Source organism: Vigna unguiculata, chromosome 7 (assembly GCF_037176805.1).
Source record: "Vigna unguiculata cultivar grain cowpea cultivar isolate G323 ecotype 2 chromosome 7, ASM3717680v1, whole genome shotgun sequence".
Classification (NCBI taxonomy): Eukaryota; Viridiplantae; Streptophyta; class Magnoliopsida; order Fabales; family Fabaceae; genus Vigna; species Vigna unguiculata.
In genome coordinates, this window is record NC_140798.1 from 40,788,800 (window position 1) to 40,813,865 (window position 25,066).

General features: G+C 38.4%; 3 protein-coding genes and 1 long non-coding RNA gene across 9 annotated transcripts; 3 read left to right on the plus strand and 1 right to left on the minus strand.

Annotated features, from left to right (window-relative positions):
• The first annotated feature begins 1,773 nt into the window (after window positions 1-1,773).
• Window positions 1,774-7,706, plus strand: LOC114163528 (uncharacterized). The gene is made up of 7 exons (XM_085676060.1): window positions 1,774-1,797; window positions 2,490-2,618; window positions 2,718-3,508; window positions 3,624-3,717; window positions 4,089-4,322; window positions 4,875-5,261; window positions 7,653-7,706. The coding sequence occupies exons 1-7, from the start codon at window positions 1,774-1,776 to the stop codon at window positions 7,704-7,706; spliced, it is 1,713 nt and encodes a 570-aa protein (XP_085532186.1).
• Window positions 7,707-13,242: 5,536 nt separating this feature from the next.
• Window positions 13,243-14,861, plus strand: HGPT (Hypoxanthine-guanine phosphoribosyltransferase). 2 transcript variants are annotated; one of them, XM_028078705.2, is made up of 3 exons: window positions 13,243-13,548; window positions 13,989-14,153; window positions 14,597-14,861. In XM_028078705.2, exons 1-3 carry the CDS (start codon window positions 13,243-13,245, stop codon window positions 14,693-14,695), a joined length of 570 nt encoding a protein of 189 aa, XP_027934506.2. In that variant the 3' UTR covers window positions 14,696-14,861. The 2 variants fall into 2 exon arrangements, with proteins under 2 accessions (XP_027934506.2, XP_027934507.2); XM_028078706.2 differs by lacking the exon at window positions 14,597-14,861 and adding an exon at window positions 14,435-14,580.
• Window positions 13,414-24,388, minus strand: LOC114189974 (uncharacterized). Of its 2 annotated transcripts, XR_014996554.1 has the most exons (4): window positions 24,242-24,388; window positions 24,066-24,123; window positions 14,018-14,091; window positions 13,414-13,584 (listed from the first exon to the last, which is right to left on the minus strand). It is a non-coding gene; the product is annotated as an uncharacterized LOC114189974 (long non-coding RNA). The 2 variants fall into 2 exon arrangements; XR_014996553.1 differs by having other exon boundaries at window positions 24,066-24,372.
• LOC114189971 (uncharacterized) lies at window positions 18,410-22,664 on the plus strand. Of its 4 annotated transcripts, XM_085675550.1 has the most exons (4): window positions 18,410-20,059; window positions 20,613-22,058; window positions 22,092-22,145; window positions 22,266-22,664. In XM_085675550.1, the coding sequence occupies exons 1-3, from the start codon at window positions 18,706-18,708 to the stop codon at window positions 22,109-22,111; spliced, it is 2,820 nt and encodes a 939-aa protein (XP_085531676.1). In that variant the 5' UTR covers window positions 18,410-18,705; the 3' UTR covers window positions 22,112-22,145; window positions 22,266-22,664. The 4 variants fall into 4 exon arrangements, with proteins under 4 accessions (XP_085531676.1, XP_027934504.2, XP_027934503.2 ...); XM_028078703.2 differs by having other exon boundaries at window positions 20,613-22,145; window positions 22,245-22,664; XM_028078702.2 differs by having other exon boundaries at window positions 20,613-22,145.
• Window positions 24,389-25,066: the final 678 nt, after the last annotated feature.

Sequence of the window (25,066 nt, forward strand, 5' to 3'; positions counted from 1 at the left end):
ATTTACTCTAGAATAAAACCAGTCTTTTAGAATAAAGTTAATTAGATTATTTAGATAAACAAACTAATATAGTTAGTTAACATTCATGTGAATAAAATTATATACACGTGCTTTTAAATGGCAAAATAAATATGAATTGTTCTTTTTTTATGGAACAGATTTCATATTAAAAATAAATTGTTTAATGAAGATTTATTTGTTGGAAAAAAATTATTTCTATGAAAGCTGTGAGTGGTTTACTTTAAAAATATTTTTAATGAGTTATTCGCATTAGTTGTTTATATATAAAAGATATTTTAATATAGATCCTGTACGTATATAAAGTACATATGTAAGGCCCCATTTTCTTTTCCAGCCCTAAAGGGGTAGTGGGCTGCCCCTAAGTGGGCCTAAGGGTTGGTCCAGGGTACATATGTCCTTAAGTCTGCCCTAAAACCCTAGGGTACCCTACAACTTTCAGAACCTTTGTCCCTGCTAGGAGCTGCAGCCGTCACCCTTCTGCTAGGGTGGCCAGCCATACTTGTCTCGATCGTTCATTTCGTTCCTTTCATAGCTAGGGTTCCAAATATCTCATACTGTGCTTCTGTCTCGCCACCTTTCCAGTTCTCCCGTTCGTTCTTTGAAGCTGTCGTGCTCGTGCGTTCAGTAGCTAGGGCGTGTCGGAGCGTTTGCTAGCTTGAATCCCAGGTACGGGAAGTTAGGGTTATGGTTTTGAGTCTCTTTTGAATGGTTTGTGCGTTATTTGTTGAATGTATGGTCGGATCTGTCATTTGGATGTATAAGATTGCTTTGCATGCGTGGTTTAGTTCGTTTTCATGGCTGCTACAGTGAAGGACAGTGGCGAGACCTGCTAATCTCGCCCAAGCGAGTCAATCTCGCCTAAGCGAGATAAAACAGGGAGCTCGCCTAGGGTTATTGCACGAAAGGTCGCCTGGGCGACCTGCTCGAAGTTTTGAGCGAGGGAACGCCTCGCCCAGGCGAGAGGGGTCTCGCCTAAGCGAGATCCCGTGATGTTCCCTGAGTGGCCATCGAATCCTCGCCTAGGCGAAGGGAAGGCTCGCCTGAGCGAGCACGTCTCGCCTGAGCGAGATTCCCCAGCCTGAGCGAGGGGTTTGGGCGAGACAGTGTGGTGTTGGATTGCGTTTTCGATCTCTTGTGCTTGGATTTGTTTGGGTATGACTGCCAGGATTAGACACATGTACTGATGTATGAATATATACCTAATGGGTTGCCATATATGCGTGACATGATTCATAAATGATGAATGATGAGTGTGGTGAGGACTTAGCATGTGAAATGAATGTGTGGTTCGAAATCTAAGGAACATGGTATTGACATGAGAGGAGATTCTAGACTCATGGGATGGTGATGAACAGTGGTATGGACTCAAATGTGATGCGTATGAGGAATAAATCTCATGGATGGATATGGAATTGAAAAACGTAATTTAATATTCTCTTAATTGCTGATTTATGAATGTTGGTCCGTGTCAGCGTCTAATTCCTTGGAGGTCTCTAGGTGAGACCTCCGGGGTTGCGCTTCAGTGGTCGGGACGTAATTCCATGGCCCCTGTTAGTGGGTGTTCATGGTGGTGCCCCATCTGTATAACTAGGTAAGGATTCAAGGTAAGGTTGCATCCTGACGCTCCGAGGAGTCAGTTAGTCTCACTTAGAGCGGACTGACTCTTGTGGTGGGAGTAGCAGGAGGCCTGAAACTCACTAAGGGCTAACCTTGTGGTGGGAGAGATTTGTTTCATTGTAACACTGGTAATACATGGCTCAGGATCGAGCAGCTCAGGTTCGAGCAGGGGTACCCACACAAGTGCAAGCATCCGCTGAATCCGACCAAGTTATACGTATCCGGATGAGTCGAGTCGAGTCGTAGTGTATTGGATGAAGAGTCGTAACATGTTTGGTTGCTATGTGGATATGAGATGATGAGAATATGTTTGACTGCATGATTTATGTTGTTAGCTCTAGCTTACCCGTTTTGTTGTATGTCTGTGTTGTATGTGGCCGTTTTTCCTTGCGATGATCATCAACTTGGTTGATGGGAGCAGATGGGCGAGGTCCTCGTGGTCAGCAAGGGAGTGGTGATCCAGCAGCTTAGCCATCCGGGCTAGTTTTTCGAACGTCTCTTCTTGTGTTTTCTTTAGGGCCAAGGCCCATGTATTTCTTTCCGTATTTCTACGCTACTTTCTACGTTGTATTCGTATTCAGCTACCCTGTTTTTGTTGGCATCGTGGTGTGCCTAGTTTAGTAGGGGTTGTGTTAGGGACCCCAAGACTACTCTGCAGTACTATTATCGCGTGACGTTTCCTTTAATTTCGTTTAATAATTAAATGGGACGTTACAATTATGGTATCAGAGCGGTCATTCCTTAGGTCTGTGGACTTGGATGTCCGCTTAGCTTCTCTGTGTGTCTTCTGAGTGTTCTTAGTTAAATTCATGCCTTTATCGAGTCTAACCAAGTGATTTTCTGTGTGCCAGTGGATTATGGCACCTCTTCGCCGAGTTTCTCAGTCATCCCAGGGGGACACATCAGATGTCGCCAGAGCTTTAGAGGCGATGGTAGCAGCTATGACGCAGCAGAGTGCTGTGATGATGCAGCAGCATGAGGCATCTATGCAGCGACAGGCGGCGTCGCTTGAGCAGCAGCAGGCGGTGATGCAGCAGATGGAGGCTGCAAGGGTAGCTGCTGAGGATGCTCATAGGCAGCATATGGAGGCCCTCCGCCAGATGGAGGAGAGCAGGACGGCGACACCTGTGGTTGGTCCTGAGCCACGACCTGCGGTCAGGGAGTGGAGCTTGGAGGACTTTCTGAAACACCACCCGGCGAAGTTTGATGGGAAGACCAGTCCTGACGCCGCAGACCAATGGCTGAAGGACCTGGAGCGCATCTACGACGCCAAGATGTGCCCTGCAGAGGACAGATTGGCGTTCTCGGTCTATATGCTCACTGGAGAGGCAGAGCATTGGTGGAGCAGTACCAGATCCATCCTGGAGGAAAGGGATGAGCCAGTGACGTGGGAGACTTTCAGGGAGAAATTCCTCTCCGAGTACTTTCCTGACAGCATCCGGTACGCTAAGGAGGTGGAGTTCCTCCAGTTGACCCAGGGAGGGAAGACTGTCACCGAGTATGCTGAGAGGTTTAAACACCTCAGTCGTTTCTACACACTGCCGCTTGACGAGGAGTGGAGATGTCGTAAGTTTGAGAACGGCCTCAGGGGAGACATTCGCTTGATGGTGGCACCCTTGTCCATCAAGGATTTTGCTGCCCTGGTAGAGAAGGCCAGGGTAATGGAAAAGATGAAGCGCGAGGTGGAAGGCCAGCGCCCACCGCAGTCACAGCCGCCCCAGAGGATTGGTGGACCATCTGGGTCCAGGCCCAGACATGAGGAGAGGAGGAGACCGTATGATAGACCACACCATCAGCCTCAGGAGTCTAGGAGCTTTCCTCCGCAGCAGGGTCGGGTTCGGTGTTACTCATGTGGAGGACCCCACCCGAGGTATGCGTGTCCACGTAGGGAGGGTTACCGTCGATGCAACAACTGTGGCAAGGAAGGCCACTTTGGGAGAGATTGTCCCAACCTTGCTAGGGCAGCGACACGCCCTCCAGTTCAGGCACCCCATCAGCATCAGGGGAGAGACAGAGGCAACAGGCCTCAGGCGACGGGCAGAGTGCACGCCATGTCAGGAGCGGAGGCATCAGGCTCAGGTAACTTGGTTATGGATAGTTGCATGATAGCTGGTTCTGCTTGTTGTGTGCTATATGATTCTGGAGCGACACACTCTTTTGTGTCTTTTGCCTGTGTGGAACGGTTGGGTCTGCCGGTGCGCGAGCTACAGTGTGAGCTTGCGGTGTCTTCTCCGGCGTCGGGTTTGGTCAGGACGTCGTCCTTGTGTGCTAGGCTTCCAGTGGAGGTAGAGGGACGCAGGTACAAGGTGAACTTAATCTGCCTACCTCTACAGGAGTTGGAGGTGATCTTAGGGATGGATTGGCTCTCTGCCAATCGCATTCTGATAGATTGTCGGGAGAAGAAGTTGTTGTTTCCCGACTCAGAGGAACATGAGTTGGTTTCCTCCCAGGGAGTTATGAGGGAGCTACAGGACGGTGCGCAGTGCTACATGATCTTCACACATATAGAGGTGGAGAGGGGAGAGACGACGTCGGTGATACCAGTCGTACAGGACTTTGTGGATGTGTTTCCGGAGGAGGTACCAGGGTTGCCTCCCAGTAGAGAGGTGGAGTTCTCTATTGATCTAGTCCCAGGAACAGGGCCGATCTCGATGGCCCCATATCGTATGGCTCCGGCAGAGTTGGTAGAGCTCAAGAAACAGATAGAAGACCTGATGGAGAAACAGTTCATCCGACCCAGCACTTCACCTTGGGGAGCACCAGTGTTGTTGGTGAAGAAGAAGGACGGGAGTTCACGCCTGTGTGTGGATTACAGGCAGCTGAACAAGATGACGATCAAGAATAAGTACCCGCTCCCGAGGATTGATGACTTGATGGATCAGTTGCATGGGTCTTCAGTGTTCTCGAAGATAGATCTACGATAAGGGTACCACCAGATTTTGGTAAAGGCCGATGATGTACAGAAGACAGCCTTCAGGTCAAGGTATGGCCACTATGAGTATGTGGTCATGCCGTTTGGTGTGACCAACGCCCCAGCAGTGTTCATGGACTATATGAACAGGATCTTCCGACCCTTTTTAGATAAGTTTGTCGTGGTCTTCATAGATGACATCCTTATCTACTCCTGGACTCAGGAGGAATATGCAGAACACCTTAGGTTGGTGCTCGGTGTTTTGAGAGAGAAGCAGTTGTATGCCAAGTTATCCAAGTGTGAGTTCTGGTTGGACGAGGTTCAGTTTTTCGGGCATGTGATATCCGCCCAGGGGATTGCAGTGGATCCGACGAAGGTCGAGGCAGTGGTGAAATGGGAGAACCCTAAATCAGCCACAGAGATCAGGAGCTTTGTGGGGTTAGCAGGATACTACAGGAGGTTCATAGAGGGATTCTCCAAGATTGTGGCACCTTTGACTTTGCTTACCCGGAAGGATCAACCCTTCATCTGGACGGATAAATGTGAGGAGAGTTTCCAGGAACTGAAGAAGAGACTGACCAGTGCACCGATACTCGTGATTCCGGATGTCGGAAAGCCGTTTGAGGTCTACTGTGATGCCTCCCGCCTTGGACTTGGATGTGTTTTGATGCAAGGAAAGAAGGCAGTGGCGTATGCTTCAAGACAGCTTAAGGTACATGAGCGTAATTACCCCACTCATGATCTTGAGTTGGCAGCGATAGTTTTTGCCTTAAAGATCTGGAGGCACTATCTGTATGGTGCTCAGTTTCGGGTGTTCAGCGACCACAAAAGTTTAAAGTACTTGTTTGATCAGAAGGAGCTGAATTTGAGGCAAAGGAGGTGGATGGTGTAACATCCCTATTTTTAATAAACTGTATTATTTATTTTAAATAAAACAATTAGAAAATCTTATGGTTTTACTAATGTTTAATATTTTATCATAATGTAGTTTTTACTTAATAAAAATAACAATAAGAACAAAACAAAACAAATAATATATATATATTAGGTAAAAATATTTTAATTAAATAAGTATGTGAAAAAAAATAATAATAAAGAATCTTCTAAAAAAAAATTAGAAAAGGAAAAGAAAAATAAAAACAAAGAAACGAAAAGAAATAAAAGAAAAAGAAAGAAGATAAGGAGATTTAAAGGAGTTTTATCTAAATACATGGAAGATAAGAATAATTAGAAGTGATAACCTTACATTTAATGCATACATTCATTACTTGGCAAGATGACACATGCATGGCTTGTAAATGGATGAAAGAAATGGATGATGAAAGAAAATTGACCTAAGATTACATCATCCACATGGATTACTTTGGAAAGTTTTGGATTACCTTTCATTAATGAAAGGAATCTTATCCTAACCTATAAATACATGGAAGAAATGAAGAAAGAGTGAAAGTGAGTTACGTAAGAAAGTAAGAAAATGAGAAAGTGAGAAAGAAAGGAGAGAAAGAAAGAAAGGAAAGAAAGAAAGGAGAGAAAGAAAGAAAAATAGAGAAAGAGAAAATAGAGAAAGAGAAAATAGAGAGGGAAAGTTTAGAGCAAATATTCAAAAAGATCTTGGTCTTCTAGAAGTATTACTAGTGTGTCCCTCCAACTAATCAGGTAAGGGGGAGTGAGGTTAAGCTCTTTTTATATTAATCTTGATAAACTCATGGATTTTATATTAATCTTTTATTTATTTTGACTCATATATTATTCTATTAACTTATTTTCATTTATTATCCTCTTATATTTATTTTATTTTATCTTAAATTATACACTGCTCCTGTTTATTTATTTATTTTATTTATCTCCAGTTACGTACTGGTCCTATTTATTTATTTTATTTTATTTATCTCCAGTTACGCACTGATCCTATTTATTTATTTTATTTTATTTATCTCCAGTTACGCACTGGTCCTATTTATTTATTTTATTTTATTTATCTCCAGTTACGCACTGATCCTATTTATTTATTTTATTTTATTTATCTCCAGTTACGCACTGGTCCTATTTATTTATTTTATTTTATTTATCTCCAGTTACGCACTGGTCCTGTTTATTTATTTTATTTTATTTATCTCCAGTTACGCACTGGTCCTGTTTATTTATTTTATTTTATTTACCTCCAGTTACGCACTGGTCCTATTTATTTATTTAATTTAATTTAATTTATCTCCAATTATGCACTGGTCTTGTTTATTTATTTTATTTAATCTCCAATTACGTACTGGTCCTGTTTAATTTATATTTTTGTTTATTTATAACGTTCTTACCCTTATCTAATTATTTATTTAAAGTTCTTGCTTTGATTCTTATTTTATCATTATTTTTACAATTAAAAATAAATAAATGTGAAGTGAAAGTATATATTATTTTATTCAGTGAGCTTGGATATAAGAAAATTGTATGTACATTTTATCGTTGTTTTATATTCTTTGTATAGTTTATACAATGACATGAATTGATAGTCATCACATTTAATGACCTTTGAAAATATCCAAGAGTATGTTAGTTAAGTAAGAGTTAAGTCTGGTTTCAATAAGTTGAGATTAAACCAGTGTCAAAGTGTTTATATTTGGGAAGTCACAGTTTGGTACACTGCGGGATGAAAGGCGGGGACCATGGTGGGGTCTAAGGAAGTTTTACCAAGTAGGTGAATATCTGGATAGTTCAGAATAGCGCCCTGGACTAGGATATTCATAGGCCAAACTTGGGACTATCCGATACCTGCTCGGCATCGCCAAGGTTAGGTAGTGAGTATTGTGAGCCGATGAATGGCTAATATTCTCGAGAAAGAAATAATTATGATTGTACCAATATTTTATGAGAAATACTCAACTACCTAATCACTTCCCAAAGTAACTTTTGATGTTCATATTGGATCATCAGAAGTGGAATATGGATCCATATGTCTGGTAAAACAAGATCAAGTTTGGTGGTTATAGGTCCAAATCTAGGCCCCCGGTGTCTGCATTGTTTGTTGAGTTTATTAAGATTGATATTTAAGGCTTATAAAGACCTCACTCCTTTCATATTTTTCTTTCATATGTACCTGTTGCATGAACAGAAGATGAACCTGCTCAGTGAGAGTTATTCGGGATATTGTTGGTGGATCTTCTGAAGATTAACTCATGAATAATTTCTATTAATATCTTTAGGAGATATTAAAAATATAGATAAATCTTCTATTTTGATGTAAGACTCTTAATATTATACAAATATATATTTTTGTAATATTTCATGAACAATTACAGAGATGTAAACCATATATATGAATATGATGTTATGTTATTATTAATGTTCTCTCAAGGATAATCTTATAAAAAAAAAATAATTCCATATCTTTTTATCAGATAATAATTATTTAGTATAATAGTCGGGGTGTCACAGATGGAATTCCTGAAGGACTACGACTTCGAGCTTCTATATCATCCGGGGAAGGCAAATGTAGTGGCAGATGCTTTGAGTAGGAAGACGGTACACACATCACATCTCATGATAAAAGAGGCAGAGCTACTAGAGGAGTTCAGAGATATGAGGATACAGGTGGAGTTGGAGTCCGAGTCAATTAGGTGTAGTGCCCTTACTATATCTAGTGACTTCTTGGGATCGATCAGAGAGAGACAGTTGTTGGATGCTAGTCTGAACAGAGTTAGAGAACAGCTTGGATCAGATGAGGCTAGAGACTTTGCTGTGAGTGATGATGGCATACTGAGGTTTCGAGGCAGAGTATGTATACCGGATGATGCTGAGTTGAGAAAGTTGATCCTTGAGGAAGGACACAAGAGTCGCCTTAGCTTGCATCCTGGCATGACTAAGATGTACCAGGATCTCAAGGAAACTTTCTGGTGGCAGGGAATGAAGAAGGATGTGGCTCAGTTTGTATCCGCTTGTCTGACGTGTCAGAAGGCGAAGGTGGAGCATCAGAGACCCGGTGGCGTTCTACAGTCGTTGGAGGTACCGGTGTGGAAATGGGACAGCATCTCCATGGATTTCGTGACTCATCTTCCACGAACTTTTAGAGGACATGACACCATCTGGGTGATAGTGGATCGGTTGACCAAGAGTGCTCACTTTTTGGCGATGAACTTGAGAATGTCTATGGCCAAGCTAGCCCAGTTGTACATTAAGGAGATAGTAAGACTTCATGGAGTGCCCTCGAGCATAGTTTCCGACAGAGACCCGCGTTTCACGTCCCGGTTTTGGCAGACGTTACAGAATGCTATGGGTAGCAAGCTCACCATGAGCTCAGCTTATCACCCTCAGACCGATGGCCAGTCTGAGAGGACGATCCAGTCATTAGAGGATTTGTTGAGGACTTGCATTTTGGACCATCTGGGAGCTTGGGATGAAGTATTGCCTTTGATAGAGTTCACCTACAACAACAGTTTTCATGCGAGCATTGGCATGACGCCATACGAGGCTCTTTATGGCAGGAGGTGTAGGACTCCTCTCTGTTGGTATCAGGATGGAGAGGCAGTGTTGGTTGGACCGGAGTTGTTAGCGCAGACCACCGAGAAGGTGAGGATGGTGAAAGATAGGATGTTGGCTTCGCAGAGTAGGCAGAAGGCCTATGCAGATCGTAGGAGGAGGCCTTTGGAATTTGCAGCGGGAGACCATGTATTCTTGAGGGTGACCCGAACCACGGGCGTGGGAAGGGCTCTCCGCTCAAGGAAGCTTTCACCTAAATTCCTTGGCCCGTATCAGATCACGAGGAGGATTGGACCAGTGGCTTATGAGATAGCTTTACCCCCGCAATTGGCAAACCTCCATCCAGTGTTTCATGTGTCACAACTGAGGAAGTATGTATTCGATCCGGCTCACGTGTTGGAAGCTGAGGATATACAGGTCAGGGAAGATCTCACAGTAGAAGTACCACCCATCGCTCTTGAGGATAGCAAGGTTGAGGAACGTCGTGGAAAGACCGTCAGCCTTGTCAAAGTCATCTGGGATCGGAGGACAGGTGACTCGACTTGGGAGTTAGAGGAGGACATGAGAAAATCACATCCACATCTGTTTACCTGGTGAGTCTTTATTTTCGAGGTCGAAAATTTTCTTGTTGGGGAGAATGTAAGGCCCCATTTTCTTTTCCAGCCCTAAAGGGGTAGTGGGCTGCCCCTAAGTGGGCCTAAGGGTTGGCCCAGGGTACATATGTCCTTAAGTCTGCCCTAAAACCCTAGGGTACCCTACAACTTTCAGAACCTTTGTCCCTGCTAGGAGCTGCAGCCGTCACCCTTCTGCTAGGGTTCCGCCCCCACTGTTGTTGAGCCAGTTCGAAGTCCTCTCCTACTCCAGGTAAGTACTGTGGCCAGCCATACTTGTCTCGATCGTTCATTTCGTTCCTTTCATAGCTAGGGTTCCAAATATCTCATACTGTGCTTCTGTCTCGCCACCTTTCCAGTTCTCCCGTTCGTTCTTTGAAGCTGTCGTGCTCGTGCGTTCAGTAGCTAGGGCGTGTCGGAGCGTTTGCTAGCTTGAATCCCAGGTACGGGAAGTTAGGGTTATGGTTTTGAGTCTCTTTTGAATGGTTTGTGCGTTATTTGTTGAATGTATGGTCGGATCTGTCATTTGGATGTATAAGATTGCTTTGCATGCGTGGTTTAGTTCGTTTTCATGGCTGCTACAGTGAAGGACAGTGGCGAGACCTGCTAATCTCGCCCAAGCGAGTCAATCTCGCCTAAGCGAGATAAAACAGGGAGCTCGCCTAGGGTTATTGCACGAAAGGTCGCCTGGGCGACCTGCTCGAAGTTTTGAGCGAGGGAACGCCTCGCCCAGGCGAGAGGGGTCTCGCCTAAGCGAGATCCCGTGATGTTCCCTGAGTGGCCATCGAATCCTCGCCTAGGCGAAGGGAAGGCTCGCCTGAGCGAGCACGTCTCGCCTGAGCGAGATTCCCCAGCCTGAGCGAGGGGTTTGGGCGAGACAGTGTGGTGTTGGATTGCGTTTTCGATCTCTTGTGCTTGGATTTGTTTGGGTATGACTGCCAGGATTAGACGCATGTACTGATGTATGAATATATACCTAATGGGTTGCCATATATGCGTGACATGATTCATAAATGATGAATGATGAGTGTGGTGAGGACTTAGCATGTGAAATGAATGTGTGGTTCGAAATCTAAGGAACATGGTATTGACATGAGAGGAGATTCTAGACTCATGGGATGGTGATGAACAGTGGTATGGACTCAAATGTGATGCGTATGAGGAATAAATCTCATGGATGGATATGGAATTGAAAAACGTAATTTAATATTCTCTTAATTGCTGATTTATGAATGTTGGTCCGTGTCAGCGTCTAATTCCTTGGAGGTCTCTAGGTGAGACCTCCGGGGTTGCGCTTCAGTGGTCGGGACGTAATTCCATGGCCCCTGTTAGTGGGTGTTCATGGTGGTGCCCCATCTATATAACTAGGTAAGGATTCAAGGTAAGGTTGCATCCTGACGCTCCGAGGAGTCAATTAGTCTCACTTAGAGCGGACTGACTCTTGTGGTGGGAGTAGCAGGAGGCCTGAAACTCACTAAGGGCTAATCTTGTGGTGGGAGAGATTTGTTTCATTGTAACACTGGTAATACATGGCTCAGGATCGAGCAGCTCAGGTTCGAGCAGGGGTACCCACACAAGTGCAAGCATCCGCTGAATCCGACCAAGTTATACGTATCCGGATGAGTCGAGTCGAGTCGTAGTGTATTGGATGAAGAGTCGTAACATGTTTGGTTGCTATGTGGATATGAGATGATGAGAATATGTTTGACTGCATGATTTATGTTGTTAGCTCTAGCTTACCCGTTTTGTTGTATGTCTGTGTTGTATGTGGTCGTTTTTCCTTGCGATGATCATCAACTTGGTTGATGGGAGCAGATGGGCGAGGTCCTCGTGGTCAGCAAGGGAGTGGTGATCCAGCAGCTTAGCCATCCGGGCTAGTTTTTCGAACGTCTCTTCTTGTGTTTTCTTTAGGGCCAAGGCCCATGTATTTCTTTCCGTATTTCTACGCTACTTTCTACATTGTATTCGTATTCAGCTACCCTGTTTTTGTTGGCATCGTGATGTGCCTAGTTTAGTAGGGATTGTGTTAGGAACCCCAAGACTACTCTGCAGTACTATTATCGCGTGACGTTTCCTTTAATTTCGTTTAATAATTAAATGGGACGTTACAACATAGTTATTTATTAATGTAATTTTTTTGAATAAGGTTATTTTTTTAATATTTAAACAATTATTATATTAAAATGATGTTTTCATTTATAAAAAACTTTTCACCAAAATGTTGCAATAAGCATCCCAAAGGCTTCACTGAACTCGATCGGAATGGCTATTATTACACCATTTGGTTTAAAATGCTTCTCCGGAGGTTTAATACTGTATCAAATTATAGTAAAGTATTTTTACCAGAAAGTTAAGTATTGAGATTTTTATGCATTTATTTTTTTAAATATTATACTAAATCATTTTAGTTTTCATCGCAATTTCAGTCAAACATTTTTCGGTAGTGATTTTGACATCATTTCAGGCCTTCTATTACTTTTCCAAAATTTTGATCAAACATTTTATTATTCTCTATTCTTAAAATATGTACCTTTTCAGTTGAAAAATTATAGTCTTTTTAACGTTAGAGTACATTGGTTAAGAAATATTTTTGTGATACAAATTTAATAGAAAAGTACTCTTAAAATTTTTATTTACACATTGCTAAAAATCAGCCACAAAAAAGCCAAAAACAAGTTATCGTCTTTGTAAAACAAACAAAAGATTAAAAAGGCCTTTATTTTAAAATGAAAAAAATATTTTCTATATTACCCATTTGTGTATGTTACCCATGTGTAAGAGAATAACATTAATGCATTTACGAAAAGAAAAAAATATCGAAAATTGAGTGAGTAAACTAAGACTTATGTGTAATTTTGGTAAATTAAAATTTTAATGTAATCTGAAGTAAAAAAATTAAAGTCTTTTAAATAACACTATTTAATGGGTTTAAGTTAAATAGACTAAATATGTTTCTAGTGCAATACAACACTCATATTTCTTAAAAAAAAAGGAATATTTATTTAAACAATATTAAATTCAATAGAGTAAAAAAATTATGTGAGCATTACTCAACGGAACAAAGTAACATTTGTTGTAATTTGTGAAATAATGTAATTTAATATATTCTAGATTAAGTATTAAATAAAAAATAATAATAGTCATCGATTTATAAATTATTTTTATTCTTCGAAAAAGAAAATATTACAATTATATGAATAATAACAAAAAATAAAAATTACAAAAGTAATAAAAAAATAAAGATAAAAAAATAATTATTCTCTTTTTATTAATAAAATTTAAATTAAATATAAAACAAATTTAAATTCAATTTCTAGATTCTTTAGGTCGACTTTTAAACCTTTAATATTTATCTTTTGAGGTGAAACCAAAAAGGACTTCGGTAGAATATCATTTTCCTTTTTTATTATGGGTTGCTGATTATTATCTTTGAGGTGAAACCAAGGACTTCGGTAATTTTTTATTATGGGTTGCTGATTATTTTAATCAGATCTAATAAATAATAGAAAAGAATGTTTAAAAAAATATCTAACTTTCTCCAAATAGAACGAGGAAACGGTAGAGAATCTTAAAAACCCTAGTAGTAGTTGCAAAGCATCCCATAAACCCTTTCTAATGAACACGACCATGCATTCCCACATCAAGACTATTCTGTGGAGCGAGGACCAAATTTCTCGCCGTGTCTCGGAGCTCGCCGCCGAAGTCTCCGCCGACTTTGCAGGTTGTTCTCTAGCGCCCATAGTCGTCGCTGTGGCCACCGGTGCCTTCCTCTTCGTGGCAGATCTTGTTCGCAAAATCGAGTTCTCAGTACCCGTTGATTTCGTCCGAGCTGAATCCTACGGCTCAGGAACAGAGTCCAATGGTGCACCCACCATTTCCCTCGATTTGAAGGTCGACATCAACGCTCGTCACGTCATCTTGGTATTCCTCTTTTCCTCCGCTCAACACCCAATGCCACTGTTTTGCAAACGCGACACTGTTTTCAAATTGCTGGAATAAAACTAATACGTTGTATTTGCAAACGAAAGTAATTAGTTCGTTCACTCTTCTTTTCAGTTGCATCTGTCCTTTCAATTTCCGATATACTTATTTCTTGATTTCTTGTTCGCTTTTTTGATAGTTTTTTTTTTTTCTTCGAACTCGAATGATAGCCCTATGGTATGTTTTATATTATACATGATTGTATTGGACGAGCTTAAATGGAGAATCAAAGAAGCTATGCAACATTTTTTTTACAAATTAGTTGTAATTTTAACTTTTATTTTTTTAATTTTTATTTGATTATCAAAGAAAGAGACTGTGGAGAAACTACTCGAACTTGTTATACATGTTTTAATCATTAAGATTGGATTGATAATTAGGTTGAAGATATTGTAGATACTGGTCATACCTTATCTAGAGTCATTAAGCACTTGAAATCAAAAGGAGCATCCTCTGTTTCTGTGTGCACTTTCCTTGATAAACCTGCAAGGAGAAAAGTAAATGTTCAGCTCGTGGGCGAAGGAAAATTCTACCGTGGATTTGAGGTATGATGCATGTTTTGGGTTTTTACAAAGTATGGATTTTTTACGCACACCAATACATGCTAATGAGCTTCTTATATAGTTGTTGAACTTAAACACAATGTTCTTAACTTCTATTGAGACTGGCTCTGATAAACTTATCAAAGTATAAAAATGTAAAGTCAACCAAATTTATCTCATCTCTTAGAATTATTTGTTTACCTTGGTTTACCTTCATCTAGGATCAATGGCCAATTAACCTTTGGGGTGGAAAATAAATTTTGTTTTCAATTTTTTTGCTGTAGCTGATTCTTTAATCCCTAGATAATTTTTAGCACGGGTCTGGATATATGCTCTAAGCAGCTATGGGGACTATATTTATGGTACTGACATGAAGTGCTATGGTCTAACTACGTAGAAGAATGAGTTGGAAGTACTGATTCTGTCTACATTTGTGTTGTATGCAGTGCCCAGACTGTTTTGTTGTTGGTTATGGAATGGATTTTGCCGAACAGTATAGAAATTTGCCTTACATTGGTGTTTTGAAGCCTGAACTTTACGAGTGATCTTATATCTCTTAGTGAGCACTTGTAGCAAATGGAACCTTAAGAGTTTCGGAGCTTTACAGAGTCGTTCACACCATTATCTTATTTATAAGAGAAACCTGACAGTGTACTTTTGAAAACTAGCATTGTCGTTTATTCTTTTTAATGATAAAGTTTTTTCTTTTTACTTTTTCTATTTAAATGCGTGAAGTGACTCTTAGATAAAGATACAGGTAAGATGTTTACTTATTTGGAATATATTCCAAATTTCACGTTAGTATAGGGTTGTATAATGGTGCCTCACGGGAATAGTAAATGGAAGGAAATGATTGCCAATACGTAGATAAAATCAAGTACTTTATGACTATTGCCAATACATTGTTCTATCTTTTAATTGTTTTGACAGTTTTTCCTATCTTCAAGATTGTACTAGGGCTGTAAAAAAGCTGTGTATTGGAAGGATTGCATTGTGGTTAATATAATTATTTCTGTTGTAAGAGGATATCGGTTCTCTGTCTTCTATAAATAATTAAAAAAAAAATGATAATTAAATTTTAATTAATTTAAGGTATATGGATGTGATGAAAGTAAGCTTCTTTTAGATTTGAGTGGACTTTATTAATCATATTTTAGTTTAAGGGGAGTGAAATTAGTAATTTGAAGTACTAAGTACAGAAAAACCGGTTGAAGTCTTTGGTATTGGGCTGAAAAAGGAGATAGATCAATACATGGAATGAGCTTACCAATAGATGATCCCTCTATACAATTAACAACGAAGAATACGTAACCAACGAATTTTATTGACAAATCCATTACCAACAATTTCTTTTTTTATAATTAAATTTGATTTTATCGACGAATTTATTTCTATCGTCAAAATCTCATTGGTAATTACATATTTTTTGTTAGTGCTTATATAACAGAGGTTTGTGCATGGAAATGATTTTGAGGAGATTATATAAATGATTTGTTCTTATATTATTTATTTTACCATATTAACGATGGGATTGTTACAGTTATTCTACAATGAAATTGTGTTTCTGTCAATGAATATTTCTATAAAAGTAATTGGGAGCGTCAATTACAGAGCCTAGGCATAACCTTTGGACTAGTTTTCTGTTGTTGGGCATAGTGAATTTTGATATTTTTTTTGTACGATGCGGGTTTAAACTATTTAGATTATATGGGTTTAATTTTGAGATAGCAAGGTAATAGTAATAAAGTTTAATTTTTATAAACTGGAAAACTATGTATACTTTCACGTGAGTAGAAAGCCTCTTATGCATGATATTCAAAATGTTGGTAAAAATAAATAAGATTACTGCGTATAATAACTTATAATTTGATGACAATAAAAATAGCCTTTAATATTTTAGTGTAATTTAAATAAATTCATAGAAATAAAAACACTAGCAATAGACAGGCAGTGTAATGACAGACAAAGAATAAATTAAGAAATAAGGTATCTATATCCATTAGTTTATGTCTTATTATGTAGTCATGTTCTAACTTGAGTTATATATATGTAATTTATTATTATGTGTTTTAGTACAAATACAAAAGTATATCAAAAGATGAGAATGAATATTTATCAAAATATTTATCTACATTTAATTTTTTTATTATATAAAATATATGTTTAATAATTTATTTATCTTAATTTTTGTTAGAATTATTTGATGCAATTCTTCAAATTTCTTCTTCTTCATATAGTCCTTATTTTTATTTGAAAAAAATAATCAATATGACAGGTTATGTTAAATTGGTACCGTTTAAAGAATAATAAGATGACACTATAATGTCAATACATCATTCTGTAAACAGTGTCAACTCCAATTTAATAAAAGATATCATATTAATTTTTTAACAAAAAATAATATTATATTAAAACAACAAGAAAAACAACAAGATTAAATTATTACATTGAATTATTTCGAAAATAATTGGAATCGAAAACAGCTATTAAACCTAAAATCTAACAATTCTATACAAAGTAACAATAAATAAATAAATTTAACAGATAAACTTGTCAAAATAAACATTGAATGTCATATTTAGCAATTAAGAGATTAATATAAACAACTATAATCCCCATATGTGATTTCAGAAACAACACAATTAATATATAAAGGGAATGGAATATTGTTTTTGCACTGCGTTTATCTATGTTGCTATTGTAGCGTAGACTCATAAAAGTGTAATGGTCTCATCAATCCTGCTACAGATAATCACCCTTAAGTTTCGTGTTGCACATGCATATATATAATGGCCCAGATTTCCCTGCTTAATTATTGAAAGACCAAACAAAACAATTATTAAGTATTTTGTTTTAATATTCTAATGCTCCTTCACACCATTAAGTCAATGTCTCTTCTGAAAAACCCAAATTTTACTTCACCTTCTCAGTTTTAAATCTAACATATCAGAATAAGAGAGAAGCTTACAAGATTGACCAAATATGCAAATGTATGAAAATAATTTGTAATACCAACGAATTTGGCATTATACATAAACCATTTTTCTCTAATTAAAAAGCATGAAAGCAAAGTCTGAATTTCTGATCCCATATCTGGGAAAAGAACAAAATGAAAAGGGAAAAATTTGTAACAACCTGAAATTAATTATATGAAGATAACTTCATTCTGAAGAATTGTAACAACCTGTTCCCTACCTAAACCTTAGAAACAAAAGTTGTTGGTGATGACTCTAGCGCTAAACAACTTTAATTCAATTAGATGCTCTTAAAGGAAACGTTTTCTTTGATTTTCAGTTTTTTTTTTTTTTTACTGATTTACTCCAATCATTACTACATTATAAGCATAGAAAGGGACTTACATAGTTGTGTTTTCTCTATCTGATTAATCATTTTCTTCCAGACAAACCTTCTCTCTTTCTGGCTTTCAATATCCAATTTACCTTCAAATTTTTATAATCAAGTCAAAGTCATTTTTATGCCCTTAATCCAGCAACCATCACGAATTTAATATTCTATTTACCCCTCAATCTAACACACGGCATTATAAACAATTATGGGGAGAATAAGAATGTGGGTGGCTATTACAAATTTAGTGTTACTCCACAATAACGTCTATGAACACAGCTAATTAACTAGCTACCATAGAGGAATAAAAGTGCTTCCTCAGCTACAGACTAGAGCTAATTTAGTTGGCAAATGCTTAGTTGTTGAATTATATTGTATTATCAAAAAGGGCCTAACGCAATTTCATAAGGGAACAATAGTGTCCACGTTTCATTCATTTATGTTACAATCATTGATAATTGATGTAAAAAAAATGTTTTAGAAGCTGACTTTGATCAATTGCTTCAACCAATAAAGATTAATTTTATCTATAATTGGCGAATGCTTAGTTGCCAACTACGTTTCTCGCGCAAAAAATTACGCGGCAACTTGAACTTCATGCCGGTTTGACAACATCACATGTTAAAACTCATCATTGATGAACCACATGGCTGATGATAAAAATATTGAAGAAAGAGAAAGAATGTAGTGAGGTGAAACAAACCTGTTGATCAAATTGTTCTTTTCTCATTCTCATTCTCCGTGTTTGTCATATTCGTCCAAATGAATAATTATGGATATACACCATTTTTTGGAGTTACCTTTGGTCAAGATAGGCAACTGAGAGAAGGGGAAGTAGGAAGGAATGGTGATTTATATGTTAATTAGTTGTTGGGGATTTGAATGGAGTCCGATTCTGGGCATGTGGAGGAAAACACATAAGAAAGAGTTTACAAAAAGAGTGCTTTCTAAAATTCACAAGGCCAGCTAGGGACTCTCTTAATTTAAAGAATCAAAATCAAAATGAAACCAATTGAATAATTTGAAGTCTCTCATGACAGCTACCCTTTAACGACTCACTCGCACTATAAATATTTCATGCATGCAGCTTTTCTCAACACTCAATAACACCAAACCTCTTCCCTCTCCTCTCTGCACTTCCAACAACAATATCTATCATTGAGGATCTCAGCAGCATTGGGCAGAGGTGGAGAGCTTTTTTCTTCTACACATGACTGCTAGGGGCAACGACCCCAAAAGGGGTCGTCTTTGGCCACAAATGATCATGGCATTGGCCATAGCTTTCATTTCTACTACTGTGGTTTCTGTCAATGCTGATGTTTACCCTTCCTATGAATACAAGTCACCACCTCCACCTTCACCATCACCTCCTCCTCCTTATGAGTACAAGTCACCACCTCCTCCATCACCATCACCACCACCTCCTTATGAGTATAAGTCACCACCCCCTCCTTCCCCATCACCACCACCTCCCTACTATTACAAGTCTCCTCCACCGCCCTCTCCATCACCTCCTCCTCCATACTATTACAAATCTCCTCCACCGCCCTCTCCGTCGCCTCCTCCTCCATACTATTACAAATCTCCTCCACCGCCCTCTCCATCGCCTCCTCCTCCATACTATTACAAGTCTCCACCACCACCCTCTCCCTCACCACCTCCTCCTTACTACTATAAGTCCCCTCCTCCACCCTCTCCCTCACCACCTCCTCCATACTATTATAAGTCTCCTCCACCACCTTCTCCCTCCCCACCTCCTCCATACTATTACAAGTCTCCTCCACCACCTTCTCCCTCACCACCTCCTCCATACTACTACAAGTCCCCTCCACCACCCTCTCCTTCCCCACCTCCTCCATACTACTACAAGTCCCCTCCACCTCCCTCTCCTTCCCCACCTCCTCCATACTACTACAAGTCCCCTCCACCTCCCTCTCCCTCACCACCTCCTCCATACTACTATAAGTCCCCTCCACCACCCTCTCCCTCCCCACCTCCTCCATACTATTACAAGTCTCCTCCACCACCCTCACCTTCACCTCCACCTCCTTACTATTACAACTCCCCACCACCACCTTCACCATCTCCCCCACCACCCTACTATTACAAGTCTCCACCTCCACCAGAAAAGTCTCCATCTCCAACTCCATATTACTACAAATCTCCTCCACCACCATCTCCAACACCTTACTACTACAACTCACCTCCTCCACCACCTTACTACTACAAATCTCCTCCACCACCATCCCCAACTCCTTATTACTACAAGTCACCTCCCCCACCACCATACTATTACAAATCTCCTCCTCCTCCATCTCCAATACCCCATCCCCCTTACTACTACAAATCTCCTCCTCCACCTTCACCCAAACCTTACTACTACAGTTCTCCACCACCTCCATACTATTATAGCTCTCCTCCTCCACCAGTTGTATATCACCCACACCCGTACCCGCATCATTACAACCACGGATTGATTGTTAAGGTAGTAGGTAAAGTTTACAGCTACAAGTGCTATGACTGGAACCATCCCGAGAAGTCCCATAACAAGAAACACCTCAAAGGTACATCATATTCATCTCATTACCTTTTTGTTCAGATATACAATTTTATTATGGTTAAAAAATGACTAATCAAGAAATTTTTTTATATATCAACATCTTACTAGCACATTTCTTTTGTCATTTTAAACTTAAAAGAGAATATTGATTATTACATATCTAATACCTTAAAAAGTTTATTCATTTATATGTCAATTATTATCTTTTCAATCCTATTTTATCTCATTTAAAATCTTAAATGTTTTAAAAATAAAAAGCTAATAGTGGTAGATAATTTATTAAAAAATTTAAAATAAATAAAGATTTTAATTGAAATTCTTATTTTATGTGTCATCTCCAAAATTGTATGCATAAAAAGAAGAAAATAAGGAATAATATAATTTGATTAGAAGAAGATAAAACCTATATATAATTAATAGATAAAGAGAACAGTTGAGAGAAAGGTAACAACCATAATGTTGAGCAATATAGTGTGCTTTCGTATAAGAATAGTTTAACTTATTAACATGTAGAAGTGCATTTATGTGTCCTAATGAATCGTTTTGGGGGCATGTAGGTGCTGTTGTGGAGGTGGAATGCAAGGCAGGGTGGAAAGTGATCAAGGCCTATGGTGAAACTAAGAGCAATGGAAAATACAGTATCACAGTTAAGGATTTTGACTATGTGAAGTATGGAGCCACAGTGTGCAAGGCCAAGCTTTATGCTCCACCTAAACACTCCCCCTTCAACATACCCACTAAATTCAACGAAGACACCAAGTTGAAGGTGAAATCTAAGGACAAGTATGAAGTGGTGCTTAAGGCTAAGTCATTTGCTTATGCTTCAAAGAAGTACTTTAAAGAATGTGAAAAGCCTTCACCCACTCCTTACTACTATAAGTCACCTCCTCCTCCAACTCCCGTTTACAAATACAACTCTCCACCTCCACCATCACCATCACCAAAACCTACACCTTCATACTACTATAAATCACCACCCCCACCTTCACCATCCCCTCCTCCTCCATACTATTACAAATCACCTCCACCACCATCTCCATCACCCCCATCTCCTTATTATTACAAATCCCCTCCACCACCATCCCCATCACCACCACCTCCATACTACTACAAGTCCCCTCCACCACCATCTCCATCTCCACCACCTCCCTATTACTATAAATCACCTCCACCACCATCTCCATCACCGCCACCTCCTTACTATTACAAATCACCTCCACCACCATCCCCATCACCACCACCTCCATACTACTACACATCCCCTCCACCTCCCTCTCCATCTCCACCACCTCCCTATTACTATAAATCACCTCCACCACCATCTCCATCACCGCCACCTCCTTACTATTACAAATCTCCTCCACCACCATCCCCATCACCACCACCTCCATACTACTACAAATCCCCACCACCACCATCTCCTTCACCACCACCTCCATATTACTATAAATCACCTCCACCACCATCTCCATCACCGCCACCTCCTTACCATTACAAATCTCCTCCACCACCATCCCCATCACCGCCACCTCCATACTACTACAAATCCCCACCACCACCATCTCCATCACCACCACCTCCATACTACTACACATCCCCTCCACCTCCCTCTCCATCGCCACCACCTCCCTATTACTATAAATCACCCCCACCACCATCTCCATCACCGCCACCTCCTTACTATTACAAATCCCCACCACCACCATCCCCCTCACCACCACCTCCATATTACTATAAATCACCTCCACCACCATCTCCTTCACCACCACCTCCATATTACTACAAATCCCCACCACCACCATCTCCATCACCACCACTTCCATACTACTACAAATCCCCTCCACCTCCCTCTCCATCTCCACCACCTCCCTATTACTATAAATCACCCCCACCACCATCTCCATCACCGCCACCTCCTTACTATTACAAATCCCCTCCCCCACCATCCCCATCACCACCCCCTCCTTATTACTATCAAAGTCCTCTTCCACCAGTAAAATCGCCTCCACCTCCAACTTACATTTATGCTTCCCCACCTCCACCTATCTACAATTAAGCTGCGAATGGAAGGATCACTCATGATAAATCATGTAAGTTTACGATCCTTTATTCCTTTCAGAAAAAAAAAAAAAAAAAAAAACACACACACACACATTACACGCTACATCCATAAATTTTTGTAATAAAAGTTACTGTTTAATTTCTAACAGATTCTTGCTTTCATTGAGGAATAAAGACAATCTCCATTTGAAGCCAAGTGATCTATCTTCCTATTTAAGTTTTTTGAATAAAAGTCTGAAGGTGTCATCTCTGCACTTCTATACTCGTGATTCAGACCCGATTGATTCTATCTGTTTGATGGTCGTCTTGCACGTTCCAATCATATTGTGTTCAAATGCCTCACAGATCAGAACAAGAGAGATTTGAAATGTGAATGACAAGTGAAAGTGAAAAATATAGTACACTTTTAATTTATTTGTTCATAGATTAATTGGCCATGTATGATTGGTTTTCATTTATGCGGCATTTCCGTATTGTGCCATGTCGTTTGTGATAAGAATGTTATTACATTAGAAATAAAGCATCGCATTCAGCTTTTCTCTTCCCAACTGCAAGTATTTATGGTTACCAAAGTTTCAAATAGCTCCACTATTTATGAGAGTCTTCTAAACATTCTGAATAACAAAAAATAAATCTGCTGATAAAATTTTTAGTTCTTTTCAAATTAACTCAAACAAATTAAGAATGAAAAACATGAATTTCATTACTAATTACTATTAGAGTGTCCAACTTATAAATCTTAAATTTTTTCTATTCAAATAAATAAAATACGCAACAATAACTAAATCACAACAGTAGAAGTCAACTGCGCATAAACTTTACCTATAACATTTATGTAGTTTTCTGTAGTTTTGGAGATCACAGACATAGTGTTGTTCTAACCAGATCTCACTGAACCTAGTGTTGTTTGTTACTTTTCTTCTGTAATACAGTTTTGGAATTCTTTCTTCTCTAGGGCTCTCTGTTTCTATATGTTCTTCGAGTATACCTATTCCTAGAACTTTTTTTTTTCATATCAAATTTGTCTGATAAGAACTGCATGGAATTGAAGGAAAGGGATTCATGCACTACGAGGAAATTTGGTTTCTAAAACCAAATTATTAACCTCTAAAATGATAAAATTAGTCACTAAATTAGTGACCGATTTAGAGTCTAATAGTCATAAGTAGCTAAAACTTTAGTATAGCTAATGTTAGATACCAATTTAGCTTCTAATTTAGAGACCAATTTTGTAATAAAATATATAGAAACTAATTTTGCAACTAATTGCATAGAAACTAATTTAGCAACCGATTATATTGAAACCAATTTATCAATCAAATATATAGAAATCAATTTAGTAACCATTTTATATAGAAACCAATTTAGTAACCATGGTATCTAGAAACCAATTTAATGATCATATTACCTATATAGAAACCGATGTAGTAACCAAAATATAAAGATAAAAGATGGTCACCATATTGGTCTCTAAACAATGATAATTTGTTTTCAGATATTTTCTACTTCCTTTATCTACTTAATCTTTCACATTTTATATTTATTTCTAAATTTAATTTCAATAACTTTAAAATAAATTATCAATAATTAAAATTTACTTTTTACTATAATTTAAATTATTCATTACAAATTTAAAATATTCATATCAACAAATTAAATGATTCATTATCTGGCTACCCTAAGTCATGTTAATGCTAATACATCTAGCATTTAAGTTTACTTAAAAAGTATGTTTGTTTGTGTCTCACATCTGCTAGACGTCATAATTAATAGCTTCGCATAATAAGTGTATATATATATATATATATATATATATATATATATATATATATATATATATATATATATATATATAAAGGAACGCTAGTAAACAGAGCAAAAACGACACTCTTCAAGACACAGTTTGAAATGGTTCAGTCGATGACACAGAATGAGATTTAGAAACTCACCTTCACAATATCACCACGACCGCAAATAACGCCTTCCCCCAGAATCTTCTTCCAGTACCTTCACCGAGTTGCGCCAATGTGAAATTGAAAGCAATTAATAGGTAATTTGTTATTAAGAATTGTATTTAAGTTAAATGGGAGAGAAAACGGAGAGAAATGTGAGAAAGGAGACAAACCCTAAGGCTCTTCTCACTTGCGAAGATAGAAGATAGATTTGAGGGAGAGGATGGGATTAGAATTTGAGAGAATAATTTGTTGTGTTTCTTTGATAGGATTTTTGATAGGATTTAAGAATGAATGTGAATGAATTTTAGGATGAAATTTGTAAGAATTTGTGAGTGATTTGGATACGTTAGATAAAAATTAAGTTTAATAAAGTAAAAATATAAAATTATTATTTTAGCTTTATAGTTAAAATTAATATATTATTATTATTGAATATTATTAGTATTATTTAGTATCATTATAATTATTTATTATTATCATTATTTATTATAATAATTATCTATTGTATCTTACTATTTGCTTTGCATCCATTTCATCACAGAAAAAGAAAAAAAAAAGATGAAATACAAAAGTTATATAAGTGCACGAGGAGGATATAATAGTAAAAGCCTTCATCATCCACTCAAATCAGCACACCTTTAAGAAGATAATAAATTTATTTTATCCTTCAAATTAATTCTTTCCCTTTCCTACAAATCAACAGATTAGAACATAAATTAAACCTCAAATTCATCTCATCAAACTCCTCTCTACAGTAGTATCTTCTCGTACGAATATAGGCTAAGACTCAAATGGCAAGCCCGGAAAGCTCTGAAATAGTTTGGTCTTTTCGCAGAATTTGGAAAATAAAGTAAGTGTGGCAAGAAAGAAATCTCTCCTCAAGTGATTCTCTTTCCACCCATAAAAAATACATACCATTTGATGAAAAAAAAAATTGCTAAATTTTAAAAAATTGGGGTCCACTAATTTGTTTATATTGTTTAATTTTTTTTTTC

Coding starts and splice junctions, on each gene's coding strand:
- LOC114163528 (XM_085676060.1), top strand. CDS start 1,774: ATGGCTCAGGATCGAGCAGCTCAG. Junction 2,619..2,717: donor TGATGATGCAGCAGCATGAG/GCATCTATGCAG, acceptor GCTCATAGGCAG/CATATGGAGGCCCTCCGCCA. Junction 3,509..3,623: donor TGTGGAGGACCCCACCCGAG/GTATGCGTGTCC, acceptor CCTCCAGTTCAG/GCACCCCATCAGCATCAGGG.
- HGPT (XM_028078705.2), top strand. CDS start 13,243: ATGAACACGACCATGCATTCCCACATCAAGACTATTCTGTGGAGCGAG. Junction 13,549..13,988: donor ACGCTCGTCACGTCATCTTG/GTATTCCTCTTT, acceptor ATTGATAATTAG/GTTGAAGATATTGTAGATAC. Junction 14,154..14,596: donor AATTCTACCGTGGATTTGAG/GTATGATGCATG, acceptor TGTTGTATGCAG/TGCCCAGACTGTTTTGTTGT.
- LOC114189971 (XM_028078703.2), top strand. CDS start 18,706: ATGACTGCTAGGGGCAACGACCCCAAAAGGGGTCGTCTTTGGCCACAA. Junction 20,060..20,612: donor TAACAAGAAACACCTCAAAG/GTACATCATATT, acceptor GGGGGCATGTAG/GTGCTGTTGTGGAGGTGGAA.